Here is a 17,384-nt window from a genome sequence, read left to right as displayed (position 1 = left end):
CTCTACTTAGGGGCTATCTACAGATATCTGTAGAAGCACATTGAAATCTTTGGTCTTTATAGGAAAGAAAACATGTGGCAAAAATGGCTAAAATGATTGCAGTAGTGCTGAGTTTAAGACACTTAAAAAGATCTAGTGACCATCCAGTGAGATGGATTATTGGTTATAACTGTGTAACTGAGACTTTCTATAACCCCAAGATAACACAGGAAATGGAGTTCGGATGAACACTTAGTTTTCAATTCATTTTTCCCCTCTGATCAATAAATTTATGTCTGATGGAAACTGGAAGTGGGTAATCAGCGAGGAACTCTGTCTCAATAGGCTTGCCTTGGTCAAATGACTGCTTGCTGAAAAATTATTTTGATTCACTCAACCATGGTTTATCTTCAAAAACAGTTAAAGGCCTAAAGGTAAAATGTCAGCACATCTAAGTTCTGCAAATAGATCGTTTAAAGAAAAGTAACTGGCTCAGAATTCTCCCCTCTCAATAGCGAGTTTCACATTCTAAACTGCTGTTAGTGCCTTTCTTGCCTGATTGCCCCTAATCTTTAGGTTTCAAAGTAAGTACTTTTTCTGTCAGAGTGAACTTAGTGGGGTCCCCACAATTGCTGGGAACCATTCCCACGTCTTCTGCCACAGATTAATACACTTGCCTTTCATGAACAGGTGACCCTGTGGCTCTAAGGTGCACTGCATTTTTAGTGGTTTCTTTAATCTGCAATAGTACTTGGAAGTTCTTAGTGTGTGTGTGTGTGTGTGTGTGTGTGTGTGTGTGTGTGTGTGTGTGTGTGTGTGTGTGTGTGTGTGTGTGCCCATGCACGTGCGTGCACGGGAGTTAATCGACTATGTCTTTGTGCTGCACTAAACTGTGCATTATTCTTCCCATATTACCTCCATACAGCCTAAAGAGGAAGTCAGAGATAGTGTCATGGCTTCAGGGAGCTTGCAGTTGAAGTAAGATTAACAGATGAAACATTCAGAGAATGGTTTAGTATGCTATTGATCACAGATGCCTTAAAAGTTCAGAGCAAAAGGAAGGAATAGCCAGGAAGGTCCAATTTTAGGAAGAGAATCAAAGGTGATGTCTTTTTAAAATTGTATTTGTATAGTTGATTGATAGAGATTAGAGTTACATGAATCAGGTGCAATCAGTGAAATTCTTTTTGAACCGTATCTCCCCCTTCCATTACTCTCTCCCATGCTTTCCCTCCAATCGCCACCCATTAGATCTCCAGTTCACTTTCCACATAGTTCCTGGTAAGATCACCATTGTATTTGTTCATCCTTGTTCCACCTTTTTGTGCCCTCCTTTACCTTCCAAACTACAAACAAGCTAATGAACAAGACAATAGGAAAAGAAAACTAAAACAGCAACAATGACAGCTAAAGAATGTCCCTTGTTTCCTTTTCTTGGAGTTCATTTCATAGAATATTATTTTGTATAATCGTCTGCACATAGCTATTGAACCTTTGTCCAGAGACCTCGTTTAGCCTCTATATGTTAATGACTAGGGTCTTCTATACTTTATCATGCCCTAGTTTTATTTATTCATTTTAGTCATTCAATGTGTTTACTTGTAGATCTATAGGCACATTCTAGTTACCACAAATGAGGGAAACCATACAGCCTATATTTCTTTGGCTCTGGCTTACTTTGCTTCATATAATATCATTCTTTCTGATGGATGGGTAGAATTTTTGTTGATCCATTTGTCCACTGAGGAACATCTAGATTGATTCCGTATCTTAGCTATGGTAAACAATGCTGCAATAAACATGATTGTGCTGGTAGCTTTAGTTTGGCCTGATTTGTGGTCCATTGGATAAATTACCAGGAGCAGAATTGTTGGGTCATAGGGAAGCAGGCTGAGGACAAATGGAACAGAAGACCCAGAAAAAAGCTCACAAACATATAGCCACCTAATATTTGATAAGGAAGCCAAAATCACAGATTGGAGGAAAGCCTCTTCAACAAATAGTGCTGATAAAATTGGAAAGCAGTATGGAGGTTCCTTAAAGTCCTGAGGTCGTAAGAGAACGCAGAGCCTTCTGGCATGAGCTAAGAGTAGTTAATGTGCACAGCTGGCTCACAGGAACATGGGAGGGTGTGAAGCAGAAGAAGTTAGAACAAGAGGGGAACAAGGCAGTATCACAAGTATCCTTAAAGCCAGGTAGGAAAGTCTGTAATTGTCTGGGAATCCTGAGTAGCCATGCTAGGGTTTTGAAAGGAGATGAAGAGTTAAGGATTTGGGGTTCTCTGAATGTAGGTAGTTCATGTTTCCACTGCAGCATTACCTCAAGAGTTCATAGGCATGATCAGGCCAAATTGATGGATAGTTACTATCTGCTGTGGAAGCAAATGAGAAAAGTGTAGCAGAAAAAAGGACAAAATATTCCTCCTCATCAATAATGTAACTCTTCATCTCTATTCTATCCAAACCCATGGTGGCATGGAATAATCAATGATATAATCAACTATGTAAGCAAGCTCATTTAGTCCAGGACTTGAGACAGGTACAGAGTTTATGCCATGGCTGGAGTAGTGCATTGACATGCTTCAGGGAATTTGACTAGGAAGGGAATTTGATTTAGTAAGCACGTGAATTAGCAAATAGAGACTATGTAAATAATGAGGAAAAAATTCATTACATTATGAGGCCTGCTGATATAGATATTTTTATTCACTACAGATCCTAGTTTATTAGCTAGGAGTTTGCATACCTATGCGCAACATGATAACAGATGCTAACATGTTTGCTAAATGATTAAGTAAAGATTTGATGTGGTACAGTGTCACAGAATCTTGGAGTTAGATGGCAGAGTGTGTAAACAGTTGTACAATGAGACCCTGGGTTTGTGTGGTGTTCTTTTAGCTATGTGGATGACCCTAAGCAATTTCCTTAGCATTTTAAGATCTCAAGTTTCTCTCTTTAACACGTTTGTGTGTAGAGAATTACGTGAGACAGCCAGGGAGCCTCGTTTCCTGTCTTCTCAATCTCAGACCTTCAAAACTGGGACTATATAATGCTCATATTCAGTTCAGACTTGCTTCAGTCTCCATGGAAACCAGACTCCTTAGTAATCAGAAGGAATTTAATTAATCCAGAGGGAACATTTCTGAGAGTTTGGCCCTATCTGCCTGGCTGGAAACTCTAGTTTTGACCCACTGTTTCAGTTCAGCCAAAAGCATCTGTTCTAGATAGTTTTAACGGTGTGAATATTGGCAAAGATGATCTGGGTGACAGCTCTTGCTCCATCATTCTTTATAGCCCTTGGGGTTAGTTGAAGTCTCTCAGGACTTAGATTCATTGTCATTCTATCAAGGGAAAGACAAGATTTCCTCATGAGTTAATATCCTATCCAGATACGTATTGCCGTGGTCCTGTTCCAGTCTTTTATTCTAGTTGCTGTAACTGAGATGGTGTGATTTCACTTCTGCCAAGACCTGGGATCATGGCTTGCATTTCCCCAGTTCTCTTGGGTGCTGATTTACTACACCTATGTCCAAGTCCCTGTGGGATTGCTAGGACCCAAGAGTCGAAAACCACAGCAGATTTCCCCAGTGTCCCCCTACCGCCTTTCTCATCCCGTTGGCTATTTCCTCCTGGTAGCTTTTCTGCATCCTCCTTTTTTACCTGTGTGATTCTGCTTGTTCTGGCTTTTCCTGGGCAGAACCATGTTAGCACTTGAAGATTTATAGAGGGGTGATTGTGATGAAGAAGTCTATTCACATAAATGTACTTGTTAAAATAAACCCCTCTTGTATAAATAATTGATGTGAGTAAAAAAGAAAATAAAAATTGTACAGAGGTGACAAAACTAAACATGACTTAGATTTTGTCTATTTTATTTTTGTGGGGTTTAAACTCTGGGCTTGGGTGCTATCCCTGTGCTCTTCAGCTCAAGGCGAGCGCTCTACCACTTGAGCCACACTGCCACTCTTATTGGAGATAAGAGTCTCACAGAGTTTCCTGCCTGGGCTGGCTTTAAACCATAATCCTCAGATCTCAGCCTCCTGAGTAACTAGGATTACAGGTGTGAGCCACTGGCACCCAGCTGGTCTATTTTCTTTTTTTCCTGTCCTGGGTCTTGAACTCAGGGATTGGATGCTATCCCTGAGCTTCTTTTGGCTAAAGCCTAGCACTTTAACATTGGGACCACAGCTCCACTTTAACTTCTTTGGTGATGAAATGGAGAGAAGAGTCTCACAGACTTTCCTGTCCAGGCTGGTTTAGAACCTTAATCCTTAGATCTCAGTCCCCTGAATAACTAGGATTATAGTGTGAGCCACTGGTACCTGACTTAATTTTTTTTCTTTTTTAGTGGTCTGTAGTTGATTTGACTTCTTTTATGATGATGACAAATGACCATTAGAAATAATGTTACAAAGCAGATGTCTTCTAAGTAGGAATGTTTGTTTATATCTTTGAGGGAAAGTGATACATTAATAATGAGGAAGAGCGCAAACACATTTGAAAAGAATGTGTTAGGAAGAGAGATTTGTGAAAAACATCATGTATGCATTTGGTTCTGGACGATAATGATGTATATCAACATGTGCGAAAACTTTCATATTGCATATTTTAACAACAGGGAAATATACTATCTGTAGTAAGTTTTCACGAGATTTTGAATTTTTATTAAAAATATGAAAACATAACATCTTCCAGGCAATTTGAAAAAATATCTAATTGACACTAGAGAAGAAAGTTTGCTAGCAGAATTCTATAAAAGTATCTGCATAAAAGCAGTATATGATTGAACACTAAGTATGATGATCCAGGGACTATATCTATGGGGTTCTATTGTATTTACTTAATTTACTTTTGACAGCCATTAGAATCTAATTTTGATATGGTTATAAAACGAATCTCTAAATATATTTAGAGAAAATAAAATAGATTTTTTTCTTTTGTGCCAGTACTGGGGTCTGGACAGTACTGAGTGTTGACCCTGAGCTTTTTCCATTCAAGGCTAGTTCTTTGCCACTTGAAACACAGCTCCACTTCTGGCTTTTTGGTGGTTAATTGGAGATGAGTCTCACACACTTTCTTGCCTTGGCTAGCTTCGAAATGTGATTCTCAGATCTCAGTCTCCTGAGTAGTTAGTATTATAGGCATGAGCCACCAGCTCCCTGGTCAAAATAGACTTTATTTTGTCTCTGGTCCTGGGCTCTGTCCCTCAGCTCTTCAGCTCAAGACAAGTGCTCTTTCACTTGAGTCACAGCGCCACTTCTGGTTTTCTGCTGGTTAATTGGAGATAAGAGTCCCATAGACTTTCCTTGCTTGGGCTGGCTTTGAACCATGATCCTCAGATCTCAGTCTCCTGAGGAGACTAGCTAGGATTACAGGCATGAGCCACCAGCACCTGACCCAAAATAGACTTTTTGTGCCATGTTAAAAAGTATATAAAATGAAAGTTAAGTGTAATTATATTTATCATTATTTTTATTATCTATACTCTACTACAGTTATGGCCATATCTACTTTACAAATAAACCAACTTATTTTGGAATGTAAGTACAATTTTGTTTGTGTGCACAGGGTTAGGAATTGGGGCAGACATGTACAATATTTTGCTTGGGAAGAACAACCAATGATTCTGAAAAGCTGCCAAGTGGAAATGGCAATAGATTTGTGTTGTGCTGTTTTGGAAAGTACATGTAGGATTCATAATAATAATGGTCAACAGTTATTGAACACTTCCTATGTGTTCAGGTACCACACCAAGCACTTACCATTGATTATTTTATTTATTCCTCTCTATTACCTTAGGGGACAGGTATTCTCATCCTCAGAGCTGAGGTCTGAGAGAAGTCCAGGAACACATCAACAGAGGCAGACCTAGAAGTTGAACCCAGGTTCAACATTGCAGGCTCTTTTCTTGCTATCCTCTGCTTAGCAAGATGACAAATTCTTATCATGAGATTCCCTGACAGAAGAATGAACTGTACTGCTATGTTCTTGATTTCTGTGCAAATGTGGTCCTTCATGGAAGCAAAGGGAAGACTGACCTATGACTTCTGAAAACATAGAAACTGTACCTCTTTCCTTGCTTTACAAATAAAAGGTTACAAATGCCTTACCTGGATTAAAGTTATTGAATCCAGCCCAAAGCCTTACAAAAGAAGATATTACTATTAGCCTCATTTTAAAGGCAGGAAAATGGGATTAGAGAGTTCACATTGACTTGTCAGAGGAAGAGGAAGAAATGGAATCTGAATCCAAGCACTTCAGCTCTCAGGTCTTGGTGATGCTCTTCTCATCATAGCATGCTGGCTACCAAGGAACTTTCAGGCCTAAGATTGCCCTGGTTAGATTTGCAGCAATCAGTGTTTCCAAGTGGCAACCTTTTGGGAGCTTCTTGGATTTGGAGGTAAGACTAACTTAAAGTACCATTATAAGGCAAGCAGTTTGTTTTACATTACATTTGGGAGTCACGAAAGAGTTCATATTTTAAACAATTTACACACCCTTCCCCACAAACTCGTTTCCAATATAAATTATTTAGAAAGCTATTTCTTAGGTACACTTCAACTCTGTCTGGATAGATGATCACAGATTATAAACGACATATTACTCAAATGCACACATTGGGCTCTGAACCCTTAGTACATCTGTGTTGGCTGTATTCATACCTCATACCTCTCCAGTCATGGGCCACAAAGAAAGACAATGAAGGCTCGAGTCAAATATTTCTGGCTTTTATTTCCAGGCTATCAAAATCCTCATCTGTAGATTGGGCAAAATGCTGACCTCAGCATTTTGGAATGTCAGAAGCTGAGATACATTCTGGGAACTGAACCACAGGCCTGCTTCAGAACCTGTCATGTAGTTGATGCTTAATTATCTTTTTCTGTAGTCTTCCCACCTCCACATCATCCTCTCAATCCTCTGATCTTAGACACTTCAGTTGACATCTCTGAACCTTCAGCTTTCTGTCTGGAAAATGGAGCCCTCCCTAAATAATCCATATGGCTTTTGTTAAATACATTTAGATTAAATGAAAAGAGCTTTCTAAATTAGGATTCCTGATACCTACCTTGTGTCATTCAGCAATGCCTTATTCAAGAACTATGCTTGTACTGGTTTGTTGCTTTTCACTCCCAAATGCTTCCTACCTCTCTCATCTTGGCCATTCCCTTCTTTACAATAGCCTTTTGCGGGAGACAGGGAAGTCATTTTTTTTCTCTCCATTTTACTTTGGATACAATTAGTTCTTGTTGCTTGCTTGCATGTTCTTACAAGCACAACCACAAAACTCTTCCTATAAAGAGTAGTGCTTTGCCTAAGTGTCTGGCTGAGTTTGTGTCCTGCAGCTCAGGTGTTCTGGTCCTTGTAGGGAGATGATGCAGGAGGCACCCTTTGAGGAAGACTACCTCCTGGCTTTCCTAGCAGTACCCCAGCAACCATCTGCTGTCTCTTCCCAGCCCTGCTAGCTTCACATCCCAAATGGGGATGTGTCTTGTACTAGGCATTATTTGTGGATTGATCACTGTTGGGGGGGGGCGGTGGATTCATGATTAACAGCAGCAGAACATTTTTATGATGTCTGTTGAAGATGAAAATATTCTTCCATACAGAATTTGTCACTTAAGCATTCACACTCTGCAAAGCCCCAAGATATTTCTCTGAAAACAGCAGCTGCTCCCTGCTCACTACCCAAACAGAAAGTTTCCATGCCAGGCTTCTGTTCTCCTTAGGAGCCTACTGTGGGCAGACCTTTAACTCTGTGTTGTCTTAGAGATAAATTGGGCTCTAGATAGGGATGAAATCTGCCAACTTGCTACTTTCTGGTCCTGAGTCAGCTGATCTGATGGTTGGTGAAACCCTAGGGTCCATTCCTCCTGCATCTGGTCCTGGGGAGGACAGGTAGGCAGTTGAGATAGACAGTCAAGGTTTTGGAAGCATCTGGGATGCTTGACTACAGTGTAGCTGGTACAGTTCACACTATTATAAAAGATGAGGTAGACAAAATGAGTGGCTGTATAGAAGCAAGGAGAAAGTAGATCTCCCTCAATGAGTATTACAGTGAAGTAAAAACCAGCTAGGGGAAGTTCGGGTCATGACTAAACTGGTCTAAAATAGGAAATGAACCTCCCTCACTCCTTTCTTTCCTTTCCTTCCTTCCCTTCCCTTCCCCTTCCTTCCCTTCCCTTCCCTTCCCTTCCCTTCCCTTCCCTTCCCTTCCTTCCTTCCTTCCTTCCTTCCTTCCTTCCTTCCTTCCTTCCTTCCTTTCTTCCTTCCTTCCCTCCCTTCCTTTCTTCCTTCCTTCCTTCCTTTCATTTCTTCATCCCTTCCTTTCTTCACTTCTTTTTTTCTTCCTTCCTTTTCTGCACTACTCTAGAGTGAGGACCATGTTTTCTTCAGTACTAGTTACCCAGGACATGGGATGAGGGAGGAAGTAGAGAACAAATTCATTGTGTAAAACTTGCCTTCTTCTCTATATTTTGTCTACCCTTGTTTCCTATTGCCTCCTCTGGCCCATCCCCATGGAGATGGTGGTTTATTTATTTAATTATTTATTTGTATAGATACTGGGGCTTGAACTCAGAGCTTGCATACTGTCCCTTAGCTTTTTGCTCAAGGCTGGCTCTACCACTTGAGCCACAGCTCTACTTCAGGCTTTCTGTCAGTTAACTGGCAGTAAGAGTCTCATGGACTTCCTACCTGGGCTGGCTTTGAACCATAATCATCCATCTCAGCCTCCTGAGTAGCTAGGATTTCAGGTGTGAGACACTGGCACTGGGCAAGATGGTGAATCTTAACATGTTTTTCTCCCAGGCACAACCACAAGTATAAAAGGATTTGTAAGGACAAAAATGATCTTTAAACTGCCCAGTGTGGAGAGTGCAGTGCTGGAATAAGAGGCAGCAGTTTATTTCCCAGGGGTTAGGTTTTGACCAATACCTTTTCACATTGTCAAGCTGTCTCTCGTTTTATCTGTATACTCAAAGTGGGAGGGAAGGGATATTGGGAGAACAACAGTGAAATGGGTAACAATGTTCAACAAGAAGTGTACCTTACTGTGCAACTGTAATCCCTCTATATATCATCTTTATAATACAACTAAATTAAAAAAAGTTAGTACTCAACTACTTGAGCCACAGCTCCACTTCCAGCTTTTCCTTTCTGTGTTGATTATATTTTTGTTATCTTTAGTTGTATAAAAAAGAGTTGCCATTAACAAATCAGTGTATGAATGCAATGCATCTTGTTACCCCTTTCATTGTCTCCCTCACCCATCCCAACCTGAACTTTCTATTCAGTTTTCCTAGTATCATAGAATATGCATTGAATATTACGACTGCAATCTTCTCTCCTTCCTCTTTTTATTTATTTACCTCACTTTTCTTTTTGGTGGCTAATTGGAGATAAGAATCTAACAGACCTTCCTGCCTGAGCTAGCTTTGAATCATGATCCTCAGATCTCAGCTTCCTGAGTTGCTAGGATGACAGATGTGAGCCATTGGTGCCTGGCTGGTTTAAGTTTCTTAATGTCCTTTCAGGATCTGGCATTTAAAGGAGCTTCTGAACATGAGGAAGAAGGATCTTGATGTGGGAAGTGAAGAGATCTGAAGATGCTAGGTTTTCTTATGTCACCCAGACTTCCTTTATCCAAGGCCTTGCAGGGTGGGCCTGAATTTATTGGACTCAGGATAAGCCAGGCACTGAAAACAGATTTGTGAAGAACACACTTCAGAAACAGAACATTTAAAGGCAGCAAGAAGAGGAAGGGTCATTTTCATCCTGTGAATGGCCTGTGGAATATATTTTATTATTTTCATTTTGAGAAATGGGGAAATTTACTTGGCTTAGCATAACATTGTCTGGGGGTGGGGTGGGGAGTATGGAACTAGCAATGAGGAAGAAATCAAGGTTGAACTTGAATCAGCTAATCTGAGACTTGTTCACTGAGCCATTTCTGGACCGACTCTAGTATCTGATTTCTGTTGATGAGATGCAGACTGGTCTTATTTCAAAATTAATGAGGTGAGGATATAGCAACCTCATAAAAAAAGATGTATCTTGAGAAAATAACTGGCACAGAATTTGCAGACCAATAGAAGAGATGGTTAACTATGTGTTATTTGCATGGATCCCATAGGATATTTCTCTCTTTAGAAGTTTCTTTGTCTGAGAGTCATTATCAACTGTGAGTTTAGCATTACTATATCCAAGTTCCTCTTTTAAAAATGCTAATTTCCCTGGAAAGAATACTATCAGCACTTCTACATTGATACGAATTATTGGATCAAATTATTGCCTGGCTGATGAAGGACTTGCACTTCTTATGAGAGAAAACATAATGAACAGGGAGAAAATGTTAGTAACAGGAAAGTGCTGCCATTTTTATGATCAAGAGGAGGTCCTTGACCTCTGAGAGCTAACATACTCGGACTGAAATCTCACCTTGAAATCAGTGTTCCAGAAGGAAAATCTGGCCACATTTTGCAGGTGTTGACAATAGTAGATAAAGTTGGATCTGCCTGACAGGTTACTGATAAAAAAAAGCAATTGTGTAATCTCATTGTGCCCAAACATCCCTGTTGTCATGGCAACATCCTTAGATACAATACTGACAGCTAGGGAGATAGCTACTAATTTCTTCCCAATAATCACAGCACTGTGTAAGATGACTGAATTATTTTATAGCAACATTTAATAAGAATGGTAAAGTTTATATAAAAAGGCACTTTCAGAGGTGAAAGTAGATCATCTCAGAAAGATAGGCTGATAATGATTGATGACTGAATGCTTGATGAGTACCATTTACAGGATGACTGTGTAGGAAGTACTTCAGGGAGAATTTGGAGGGCAGAGAAGCCTTGGGAGTAACTGGAGGTGAGTGAGCCAAAATCAGTGCGGTCCATTGGATCTAAGTGTCTCTCAGAGGTAAACAATATGCTGCTTCTGATTTTTTTCTGTTACTTATTGGACCATGCCTTTCTGTTCTTGGATTATACCAATTTTCCCATAGCAGTTCTCTCTAGAGTATAGTCTGCTACTGGTCAATCCACAAATTATCTCCATCACATAATCTACTGTCTCTTATAGTTTATTCTTTCCTTCTCCAACTCTACCCATCCAAATCTAGTCAGACTTTCTTGCAATGTATACTCTTTTTAAGTAGGGATTTAGTGTATCTTTAACCTCGTCATACTCTATGACCCTTTTACAATCTATCCATTTACTCACCTCTTTTTTCCCCCCACAGGAAGTTTATTTTTCTGATTTCCCATTTTTCTAAGTCATCTGTTACCCTGCCTCCAAGAACCTTTTTTTTTCTTCTGAATCATCCGTGGAAATAGATCACCCTTTCTTCTATGACACACAGTGGTGCCACATAGCTCATCAGATGTGTTATCTTTAGGGACTAACAGCAGTCTTTTCTTCCCAAAAGACTAAGGTTCTTGAGATGAGAGGTGTTCAAGGAAGGCACTGGACTTCTATTTCATCCTTTCTTAAGCACCCTTCCTAAAACTTTACTTTCCATCTCTATTCCTTGCTATACTTTCCTTGATAGTAGCCTTCCCCCGACCCCTGATATCATCCAATATCAGTTATCTCCTTAATTAAAATAACAGCTCTATGATAACTGTCTTGTCATATTTTGGACACACAAAGTCACAAGAAAGCCTAGGAGTTATTGCTTCAATAAATGACTTTTGAATGCTTGTCTGACTGAAAGAGTTCTTACTGTTCAGTCAGTTCACATCTAAAATGATAAGGCACAAGTCTAGAGAAGCACAAGTCCTTTCTTCTACATGTGTACTAGCCATAACTTTCTAAAAACGAGGATCAGTATGGTTTTATCCAGTCATCACAGACAGGCAAGCAGAACTCAGCACCTTTCTGTAAGGACATTGCATGTTTCTGTCAGAAGAGTCCTATAACCAAGTTAGTCAACCCTTACAGTGCTCTGTCTGTGCTATGGACTGCTGGGAAGTTTTAATGCAATAAAGTAATGTAAAAAGCATTAAACTACAAATCAACATATAGATGGGAAGAGTTACCCAACTAGCTGACCTTGTGAAGAACTAGAATTAAACTGGATAGGGATGGCAAGGGAGATGTGAACTACTTGTATTGAATAATCAATATTAAAAAGAAAGGTTAAAGCCTGACACTGGTGGCTTATGCCTGTAATCCTAGCTACTCAGGAGGCTGAGATCTGAGGATTGTGGGTCAAAGCCGGCCCAGCCAGGAAAGCCCATGAGACTCTTACCTCCAATTAACCACCAGAAAACTGGAAGTGGTGCTGTGACTCATAGTGGTAGAGTACTAGCATTGAGCTGAAGAGCTCAGGCACAGTACCCAGGCCCAGAGTTCAAGCCCCATGACTGACAACAAAAAAGGCTCCACAGGGTGGAGGGACCTTTCCAGTTATGTGTGAATATGTAAGGAAGGATAACTTGGTCCCTTGAGAAACTCAATGATGTATTTCTATGTTTGAATGCCAGCTGGTGAATCCCGTCTAAAAGAAGTAGTTAAAGAGGCCTTCAAAAAAATCTTAGAAATATTAGTTGAACATGGTGGTGCATATCTGTAACCCCAGCACTCAGGAGGAAGAGGCTGGAAGGTCACAGTGTGAGGTCATTCTGGACTACATAGCAAGTTCCAGAGCAGCTAGTCCAGACTATAGACTATCAACTATGTAGACTATAGAAAGCCAAAGCAAGAATAATAACAAGTCTCATAAATATGGAAAAGGAAAATACATTGTCACCATCATCATCACATGGTCATGATCATAAATGAATAACATTATGTGTTATGCCCTGAATATGTAAGATTTAGAATCTCTCTCTCATCTAATCCTTATGTCATTCTTAAAAGGAAGGCATTAGTATTATGCTATATTTCTTACAGGAGAGAACAAAGTCTTTTGTATGAGCACCTCAGCTAGTAAATGACCAGACCAGGAATTTTCTAAGAATTGCTAATATTTATGGAGAATTTTCTAAGTTATATTAACATTCCTACATTATAAAACATGTAAACCTCCCTAGTTTATAAAAAGGTAAATGGAATCTTAGAGATTGCCTAGCTAACAAGGGGACTAAGCTGAAGGCTGAGCTCAGACTGGTGCACTGGAGCCTTTGTGCTTCCCTGATACCTGAGCTGTCCCTAGAATTCCTGTCCTCCAACAAGTGATTTAGCTTTTTTTTTTTTGGTGCTAGTCCTGGGGCTTGAACTCAAGACCTGTGCCCTGACCCTTAGCTTTTTGTTCAAAGCTAAATCATTCTACTACTTGAGCCACAGCTCTATTTCTCATTTTTTGGTGTTTAATTGGAGATTAAGATCTTATTTCTTGCTCGGGCTGACTTCAGATCTAACCTCCTGAGTATGGGCATGAGCCATTGGCACCCGACTGATTTAGCTTTTGCAATCTGCCAGGAGAGCCACTTGCATTATTTCATCAAATAAAAGAAGAAGTCAGGGCCTGGCACCAGTGGCTCATGCCTGTAATCCTAGCCGCGCAGGAGGCTGAGATCTGAGGATCACGGCTCAAAGCCAGCCTGGGCAGGAAACTCTATGAGACTCTTATCTCCAATAAACCACTAGAAAACCAGAAGTGGCGCTGTGGCTCAAACGGTAGAGCCTTGAGCTGAAGAGCGCAGGGACAGCGCCCAGGCCCAGACTGACAAAAAAAAAAAAAAAAAAAAAGAAAGAAAAACAAGTCAGAAATGAGAGAGAGGGACTTAGCAGAGGTCCAGGTAAGGAATAGCCTGGATTGCTGAGCAAAATCCCAGTAAAGAATCTTCTGGGAGCTGAGGGACAGTGCCCAGGCCCAGAGTTCAGGCCCCACGACCGGACCACCCCCCCCCCCCAAAAAAAAAAAAAAGAATCTTCTGGGATTGTCCCTAATGAGGAAAGCAGATGGCCTGGCAGCCATCAGCAGGCATCCTAAGGAAGTCTAATGGCCCACATCTGAATAAGATAGTTTTCTGTGGGGCGTTGTGGGTGGGGTCCACACAGCTGTTTGACTTGTTTACTAAAATGGAATTATGGTTTATTGACTAGCAAAGTGCAACACCCAGCTGCCTGAGAATTTCACTGACAGGATGCACAGGCAAAAGAATATTGCATAGACCTTATTTACAGATCAATAGATAATCTTCATACACAAAAGGTCAGCTCTGAGAAGGCAGAGCAATAAAGAGAGAAATATTGCCTACAAATACAATATTGACTTGAAAAATCTACCCAGATGAGTCCTTTGATGCATATAGTTCCAGTTAAAGAAGATTTCTTTATTCATGAGTATTTTTTGCTAACCACTTCAAGTTCCTCAGTGAGGTATGAAGACATTGATGAAGAGCACTGATTTCTAGTTGTCCTGAATTCTGTGTCATCAAATGAATGGCATGAAATGGCATGAACACAGAGAACTTTAGAACATTTCTATGTATGTGTGAGCAGTCATTAGGATGCTGAAGTCAAATAGCAACCGCTTTTTCCCGCCCCCCCCTCCCGCCCGCCCCCGCCTCCCACTCCTCCCCCCCCATCCCGTAATCTCTTGCATTGGTGGCTTAGATGCTAAACATTTATCCTGTTTAAGAAAAAAACTAAAACAAAAAGAGAGGAAAGAAAGAAAAGCCAACAACTCAACTCTGTTGCTCCCCACTGGATTCTTTCATTTATTTTGTGTTTTCTCTTTGCCTTGAAGCAAATAGTTCATTATCCCATAGAATATATGAAATTGCTGCCATCTGCCTCCACCTGACTGTTGGATTACAGAACTATTATAGGACTGCTGCTGTAACACAAATAACAGGGAAAGAAATGTGTTCATCCCCCCAGATTCATATATTGAAGTCCTCGTCCTCACTGTAATTGTATTTAGAAACAGGACCTTTAGGATTTTAATTACATTTAAAAGTGAAATTATAAATATGAGAGCCAAATCCTATGGGATGATTGTCCTTGTAAGAAGTGATACTAGATACCTCTTCATGCTCACTAATTCTTACTCAAACATTTAGGGAGAGATACGTAATTGTATTAGTAGCTTATGTATACAGAGTGTCTATGATGATAGGTACTACAAAACACATTTTATACACTTCAAGTGGAGTGCTGAAGTGGTGAAACCTATTCCCATATCCACATCTGCTGAACTGGAACTTCTCTCATGGAGAAGCAGCATCTGTTTTTCTACCTCTTGGATCTAGACTGATTCTGTGACCTTTTTTTTTCTTATAAAAGGCATCAGAAAAGACAATGTGTTAGTTCAGGGTGTGTGCTGAAGAGTCTTGGCCTCTTTAACTCACCTTTCTTGGAACCTCATTATTACAGTGAAAACTAGCCTATGCCAACTTGCTAGAACTGAGTCATTCCCATTGAGACCACCCAGAGAGGCCAGCCTCCACTTGACCTGCCAACTAGATACGATGCATGAGTGAGCTTAGCTGAAGTCAGGCAAATATAGTCCAGATCAGCAGAACCATTCTGCTGACCAACTCATAGACAGGTGAGAAATGATGGATAGCTATTGCCCTAAGCCTACATCTTTAGGGAGTGGTTAGTTATACAGCATTAGTTTGTTAATAGCAGCTGGCATGCATTATTATTTCCATTCTCTTCTAAGAAATAAGCTATGAGAGGTTAAGTCCTTGCTTGTGATAAATAGCTAATAGATCCAGAGAGTTTAACTCCAGAGCTCAAACCCTCATACGTTATCTTGTAAGCATCATCATAATATTCAAGTCTTTGTCAAGACCTCAACTAATTTTAAAGCCATTTGAGTGGGGGAAGCAGTGATTTTGCTGATAGGGCAGGCTCAAAGGTTGGAGCTAAAATATTATGTCTAGCTGGTATTGGTGGCTCACTCCTGTTATCCTAGCTAATTGAGAAGCTGAGATCTGGGGATCAAGGTTCAAAGCCAGCCCAGGCAGGAAAGTCTGTGAGATTCTGATCTCCACTTAACCAAGCAAAAGCTGGAAACAGAGCTGTGGCTCAAGTGGCAGAACATCAGCCTTGAACAAGAATGAGAGCATTCAAACAACATTCAAACTAGCATGAAAGAATACCATGTCTATTGTTAACTAAAACTTAGGAACTAAAGCACTGAAATCTATCAGATAAATAAAGTACTTTATGTAAAATAAGAGAATCAATGTCTTGAGGTCAAGTTCACTAACTAAAAAAATGACAGAAGCAATTTTGGCTAGATCTCATTAATTTGAAATTATGTCTTTGTTCTGTGAGAGGTCTGCATGACAATCCCATTGGTGCAAATGGCATTCCTTTTTCCTATTTTTGCAAGTAAAAACAAAAATGAAATTGTATTAGTGGAATTTATTCATTAAGCTAAGCTAAAATCTACCAAGTGTTTCCCTACCTCCACCTCAATTTCTCTACCCCCAGTTCTCAACAAACAAGCAATTTCCCAGAGTAGCAACTGGGCTAAAATAAGATGGAACAGTTTTATAGAGAAGGTGTCAAATGTATGAGTTCTTACAGATATCGGAGGTTGGGAAGGTTCTGGAAAGCCTCAGGGTTGATGTACAGCAGGTTGTTGGCCTTTTCAATTCTACTGTAAAAGAAGGCACATGCAAAGTGATCTCAACTACAAGGAATACTATAGTATTTCTCATGGTTTACAAAGTATATCAGTAAATCATTGTTCTAGTCATCCATCCATCCATCCAACAGAAATTAAGTAAGCATGCAGTGTCTCTTCCTCTACTAAATGTGTAAACTAACTTTTAACCCTGCTGTATTTAAGACTCATCTCTTGGGACCCGTTCACCAGAGTCATTTTCAGCTGTGCAGGACTGTGTCTTTAACCCAAAAAGCCTCTAAGGGTCAGAGGAGACTGAGTTTCAGATGAAGTTGATAAAGAGAATTCATCCTTTGGCTTGGATATGAGAGTAGATGAAAAACAATAGAAGAGAGTGAAAAGAAGATGAGTGTGTGAGGGAAAGAAAACGGATGAGGCACTAAAAATAATTGGAGAAACAGAGGTAAAATGGCAAAGTAAAACAAAACTTGTTTTTAACCACGAAATTCCACCAGACAGTAGCTGGAGTAGGCATGACTCCCTTCATGCAGCACATGGATGCTGCTCCCTTACCACTCATGGGAAGGGGTGACTTGTAGCCCATGTTTCTGGCCTGTGCTGGGTCCTGATCAATAGTCCGGAGGTGAACATGTTCACATTTCCAACAGAGCTTGTCTTTACCCTATCTTGCTGGATCAATGTATATTTTCAGAGACACTTTTTGTTAATGACTTCCTCCCTGAATCATTAGCTTTTAGGTAGCAGTAAGCTGTAGCCAACTAGATCCAAGTACCAGACAGTTACTCATTGTAAACATAGTCAGTGTTGTGTGGGAGTGAGCACCTCGCCATCAACCGGCTGCCCCATCAGCC

General features: G+C 40.3%; 1 protein-coding gene across 2 annotated transcripts in view; it reads right to left on the bottom strand.

Annotated features, from left to right (window-relative positions):
• Fshr (follicle stimulating hormone receptor) overlaps window positions 1–17,384 on the bottom strand; it is a 156,890-nt gene that overhangs the window by 32,050 nt on the left and 107,456 nt on the right. For both annotated transcript variants that reach the window (XM_042675501.1, XM_042675502.1), the window contains exon 4: window positions 16,471–16,545. In XM_042675501.1, coding sequence (XP_042531435.1) covers window positions 16,471–16,545 — 75 coding nt within the window. The remainder of the gene's footprint in view (window positions 1–16,470; window positions 16,546–17,384) is intronic.

This window comes from Dipodomys spectabilis, unplaced genomic scaffold (genome assembly GCF_019054845.1).
Source record: "Dipodomys spectabilis isolate Male_0828 unplaced genomic scaffold, ASM1905484v1 ptg000026l, whole genome shotgun sequence".
Classification (NCBI taxonomy): domain Eukaryota; kingdom Metazoa; phylum Chordata; class Mammalia; order Rodentia; family Heteromyidae; genus Dipodomys; species Dipodomys spectabilis.
This window is presented reverse-complemented; position numbering and strand designations above follow the sequence as displayed.